The sequence below is a fragment of the Furipterus horrens genome, unplaced genomic scaffold (assembly GCF_987537825.1).
Source record: "Furipterus horrens unplaced genomic scaffold, mFurHor1.1.pri manual_scaffold_8, whole genome shotgun sequence".
In the NCBI taxonomy this organism is placed as follows: Eukaryota; Metazoa; Chordata; class Mammalia; order Chiroptera; family Furipteridae; genus Furipterus; species Furipterus horrens.
In genome coordinates, this window is record NW_028327178.1 from 57,966,573 (window position 1) to 57,972,582 (window position 6,010).

General features: G+C 40.3%; 1 protein-coding gene across 1 annotated transcript; it reads left to right on the plus strand.

Annotated features, from left to right (window-relative positions):
- The first annotated feature begins 1,417 nt into the window (after nucleotides 1–1,417).
- LOC150002982 (protein FAM118B-like) lies at nucleotides 1,418–2,417 on the plus strand. The gene is given in 2 exon segments (XM_090285010.1): nucleotides 1,418–2,178; nucleotides 2,180–2,417. Coding segments are annotated over 2 exon segments (993 nt in total). The 5' UTR covers nucleotides 1,418–1,423.
- The last annotated feature ends 3,593 nt before the right edge of the window (nucleotides 2,418–6,010 follow it).

The window sequence follows — 6,010 nt, forward strand, 5'->3', positions numbered from 1 at the left end:
GGTGAGCTGCGCGACTGGGATTTCTATAGTTGTCTGCCTCATTTTGACAGATGCGTTTTGTTTTCTTGGGCCGGCAATAGGGGCCAGTGCCTGTGTACTCGTCACAACCCAGCGACTGGTGCTGATCTGCAACATTTTTTGCTGCTCTGTGGCGCTTTGTCGTCACAACTCAGTGACCTGCGGTGGTCCAGGAACCTTTCTCGCTGCGCTGTGGCCCTTTGTTGTCACTGCCCAGCAACCAGTGGCTACCCGCAACCTATTTCACAGCGCTGTGGCACTTTGTGTGGGGGCGGGGGTCCAAGATGGATTCCCGCAGTTATTCTGCTAGGAGACTGGGATCCGTCCTCCCGCCCTCTGAGCCTCACTGTTCGGGGCGATGTGGTGGTTGTTTTTCCGAGCGTTGGGGTCGCAAGCTGCCGGGGTTAGACTGCAGCTGAGATTGCTCTCCCTGCCACTGTCCCTGGTGCTACCGCAAACAGCTCTGCCCCCTTTCGCTCTTACCTGCCCAAAGGGTGCTGCTGGTTTATAACTTTGTGCGTTGGGCTTCCGTGTAGTTTTATTTTCTGGAATTTCTAGTTCTCTTTTGTTTTGAAGTAGTTGTATTCCTCTCTAGCTGTAGAGGGAGACCGAGCATGTCCGTCTAAGCCTCCATCTTGGCCAGAAGTCCTAGATCAAATGGACTTAGTTGATATATATATATATATATATATATATATATATATATATATATATATATATATATATATAACTTTTCATCCCAAAGAAGCAAAATATACATTCTTTTCAAGTGCACATGGAACATTTTCAAAGATAGACCACATGGTAGGACACAAAACAAGCCTCAACAAATTTTAAAAAATTGAAATAATATCAAGCACCTTCTCAGACCACAGTGCCTCGAAACTAGAAATCAAACTCAAGGGAAAAGCTCAGAAACATTCAAACCCATGGAGAATGAATAACATGCTATTAAATAATGAGTGGGTTAAAAATGACATCAAGGAAGAAGTCAAGGAGTTTCTGGAAACAAGTGATAATGAGCACACAGAGCCCAAAACCTATGGGACACAGCAATAGCAATCCTGAGAGGAAAGTTCATAGCAATACAGGTCTACCTAAAAAGGATAGTAGAATCTCTAATAAAAAATCTAACCTTACAGATACAAGAACTAGAACAAAAACAAAGCCCAGAACCAGTAGAAGGAAGAAAATCAAGATCAGAGCAGAATTAAATGATGTAGAGACTAAACAAACAATTGTAAAGATCAACAAAAGTAGGAGCTGATTCTTTGAAAAGATAAGCAAAATTGATAAGCCTTTAGTCAGGCTCATCAAGAAAAAAAGAGAGAACCCAAATAAAAAAAAATGAGAATGGTTGTTAGAGCGGCAGCGGCCGCGACGTTTGGAGTGGTCCCAAAACCTGATGGCTTCTACAGGGAACCAAGCCTCTGATACAGACAACATGTTTGGATGCTCCAGTGATGGCGCACCCCCCGCCAAAAAGCCCAGGATGCTGCTTCCGAACTTGACAAGTAAGAAGCCCCAGGAACTCGTGCTGGTGATTGGAACAGGCACCAGTGCTGCGGCGGCGCCTCAGGTCCCAGCCCTGAAATCCTGGGAGGGCTTATTCCAGGCCTTACTGGATGCTGCCATTGATTTTGGTCTTCTAGAAGATGAGAAGAGCAAAAAATTTCAGAAATGTCTCAACAAAGATGAGAATCTCTTTCATGTGTTCCATGACCTTATTCATAAGCTCTCTCCTTGTACTAGTAATGTTTGATTCACGTTTTTTAAGAACTGTTTATGTGAAGTATTTGATAACTTGGGGTCAAAGATTGAAGACTCTGGAAAACAGCTGCTTCAGTCAGTTCTCGACCTGATGGAAAGTGGGGCGCTGGTTCTGACTACAAATTTTGATAATCTCCTGGAACTGTATGCAGCAGATCAGGGAAAACAACTTGAATCCCTTGACCTCACTGATGACAAAAAGGTCCTTGAGTGGGCACAGGAAAAGTGGAAGTGGAGTGTGTTCCACCTCCATGGGGTCTACACCAACCCTAGCGGCATCGTCTTATATTCCACAGTGTATCAGAATGTGCTCAGGAACGCTGAGTTTATGAGAGAGATTCAGAAACTCTATGAAAACAAGTCATTTCTCTTCCTGGGCTGTGGCCAGACTGAATGACCCCACCTTGCAAGCCCTTTTCCTGGAGGCTGTTAAGCATAACTCTGACCTAGAACATTTAATGCTGGTTCAGAAAGGAGTTGTGAGAGAGTTCAGGAAGCTTCGAGAAAACATGCTGGACAAAGGGATTAAGGTCATCCCCTATGGACATGAATATGCTGATCTTCCAGAATACTTCAAACGGCTAACCTGTGAGCTCTCCACGAGGGGCAGATCAGACCCCAGTACATGAGGGCTACAGAGGTCGCCACCATTAGACCAAGCTCGAAGGCACTATCGTGGACAGTGTTTCACAGTAAACTTACAAGAACCCAAGTACAGCTTCTAGGAAGAACCAGAACCAAGAAGTTGAAGGCTGGGGCTTTGGACAGTAGAGGGGGGAGGGGACGTTCCAACTTAATCCTTCGTGCGGCCAGTTCTTGGCCTTTGTTTTTTTTCCCAGTTCTTGGCCTTATGCAGCCTGTTCCTTTGAGAATACCCAAGCATCAGAGGGACCCCGATGCAGCCCCCCTCCCCACCCTGAGGCTGGACAGGGGTTGTGTCCAAGCCGCACATCAGTGTGATACCCACTGAGGGGGCTGCTGCTCAGCACGAAGGCCTTGGGATGTAGCTGCCAGGGACTCACCATGGCCCTGATGACAGTTTTGTTCTCTACTTGGTTTTTCAGTGACACTTAATGGCTGTGTTTTAAAATGAGACTTGAAGCTTTCGTTTCTAGACCTTTTACAGTGTACAGTATTTTATTTACCTGAGCTGTATTAAAAATTTGTTCATGTAAAAGAAAATGGGGAAAAAAAGGAGAAATCACAACCGATATCACAGAAATACAAAGGATTGTAAGCAATTACTACAAACAACTATATGGCAAGAAATTTCACAACCTAGATGAAATGGACAAATTTCTAGAAACATATAATCTTCCAAAACTAAATCAAGAAGAAGGAGAGAGCCTGAACAGAACAATAACAAAGAGTGAAACTGAAGCAGTTATCAAAAAACTCATGGCACACAAAAGCCCTGGACCGGATGGTTTCATAGGGAAATTTAAAAAACATTTAGGGAAGAACTGATGCTTAACATACTCAAACTATTCCAAAAAATCCAAGAAGAGGGAAGACTCCCAAACTCTATGAAGCCAGTATTACCGTAATTCCAAAACCAGGTCAAGACACAACAAATATAGAAAACTACAGGCCATGATCATTGATGAACATAGATGCTAAAATCAACAACAAAATATTGGCAAGCCAGATCCAGTGACACATTAAAAAGATCATACACCACAATCAAGTGGGATTCATACCAGGGATGCAAGGATGGTTTAATATTTGCAAATCAGTAAACGCAATGCACCACAAAAACACAATGAAAGATAAAAATCACATGATCATGTCAATAGATGCTGAAAAAGCATTTGATAAAGTACAACACCCATTTATGATGAAAACTTTCAGCAAACTGGGAATAGAGGGAGAATACCTCAACATAATAAAGGCCATTTACAAGAAATCTGAACCCAATATTATACTCAATGGGCAAAAACTGAAAGTATTCCCCCTGAGATCAGGAACAAGACAAGGATCTCAACTCTCTACATGCCTATTCATTATAGTCTTGGAAGTTCTAGCCACAGCAATCAGAGAAGAAAAAGAAATAAAAGGCATCCAAATTGGAAAAGAAGAAGCAAAACTATCTTTATTTGCAGATGACATAAAAGTGTATAGAAAACTCTATAGACTCCACGAAAAAATTACTTGACATAATAAGTGAATTTGGCAAAATAGCGGGGTACAAAGTAAATATTAAGAAATCAAAGGCATTTTTGTACACCATCAATAAAATATCATAGATAGAAACTAGTAAAAAATCCCATTTACTATAGCAACAAGAAAAATAAAGTACCTAGGAATAAATTTAACCAGAGAGATAAAAGACCTGTACTCAGAAAACTACAGAACACTGAAAAAGAAATTAAGAAAGATACAAATCAATGGAAATATGTACCATGTTTATGGATGGGTAAAATCAGCATCATTATAATGTCCATATTACCCAAAGCAATTTATAGATTCAATGCAATCCCTATTAAAATACCAGTAACATATTTCACAGACCTAGAACAAATATTTCAAAAATTTATATGGAATCAAAAAAGACCCCAAATAGCAACATCAGTCTTGAGGTAAAAGGACACAGTAGGGGGAATCACAATATCTGACATCAAACTATGCTACAAAGCCACTGTCATCAAAAGAGCCTGGTACTGGCATAAGAACAGACATATAGATCAATGGAAAAGAATAGAGAGCCCAGAAATAAACCACAGTCTATATGGTCAACTAGTATTTGACAAAGGGGAAAGAAACATAAAATGGAGTGAAAAGAGCATCTTTAACAAATGGTGCTGGAAGAACTGGACAGGGATGTGAAAAAAACTGAAACTGGACCACCAACTTACACCACACAGCAAAATAAACTGAAGATGAATCAAAGACTTAAATGTAACTTGTGACACCATAAAAGTCCTAGAGGAAAACATAGGTAGGAAAGTCTCAGATATACCACATGCAATATTTTCACTGATACATCTCCTAAGGCAAGGGAAATAAAGGAAAAAAAAACAAAAAACAGTGGGACTACATCAGACTGAAGTGTTTCTGCTCAGCAAAGGAAAACATCAGCAAGATGAAAAGGGAACCAACCATATGGTAAAACATATTAGCCAATGATACCTCAGACAAATGATTGATCTCCAAAATATATAAAGAACTTATAAGACTCAACATCAAGAACACAGGCACCCCAATTAAAAAATGGGCAAATGAGCTGAACAAACCCTTCTCCAAGGTGCATATGCAGAAGGTCCATAGGCATATGAAAGAGTGCTCAACATCACTAGCCATCAAAGAAATGCAAATGAAAACCACAATTTGATACCACTTTACACCTGTCAGAATGGCCATCATCAACAAATCAACAAAAAAATGCTGACGAGGGTGTGGAGAAAAGGGAACCCTAGTGGGCTGTTAGTGGGAATGCAAACTGGTGCAGAAACTATGGAAAATAGTATGGAATTTTTCAAGAAAGTAAAAGTGGAACTGCTTTTAGAACCACTGCGAGGATTATACCTGAAGAATCCTGAAACCCCAATTCAAAAGAACTTATGCACCCCTATGTTCATAGCGGCGCTGTTTATAATAGCCAAGTGCTGGAAACAACCTAAGTGCTCATCTGTAGATGAGTGGATTAAAAAACAGTTGTACATTTACACAATGGAATACTATGCAGCAGAAATAAAGAAGGAATTCCTGCCATTTGCGACAAACTGGATGGATCTAGAGAGCAGTATCCTTAGCAAAATAAGCCAGGCAACAAAACAAAAATACTATATTATACCACCTGATACAGGAGACTAATGAACAACACAAACAAATGATCAGAATTGAACAAGGAACAGAGTAACAGTTATCAGTGGGGAGGTGGAATGGAGAGAAGGGGTAAGCAGGGGAAGGGTTTAGTAAAGGAACTAGTACAAATAACCCATGGACATGGACAATGGGGTGGGGGAAAAGTGGGACAACTGTAATAGAAAAACAATAAAAATAAAATTAAAAAAATTTAAAATTATACTATCATCGGGCACAGCAATTTCACTTCTGGGTATTTATGCAAAGTAATCCATAACACTAGTTTGAACAGTCATATGCACTGCTGTGTTCATTGTAGCATAATTACAGTAACCAAACTATGGAAGCAACCTAAATGTCCATTAACAAATGAATAGATAAAGATAATGTGATAACATATATTCAACAGAATATTACT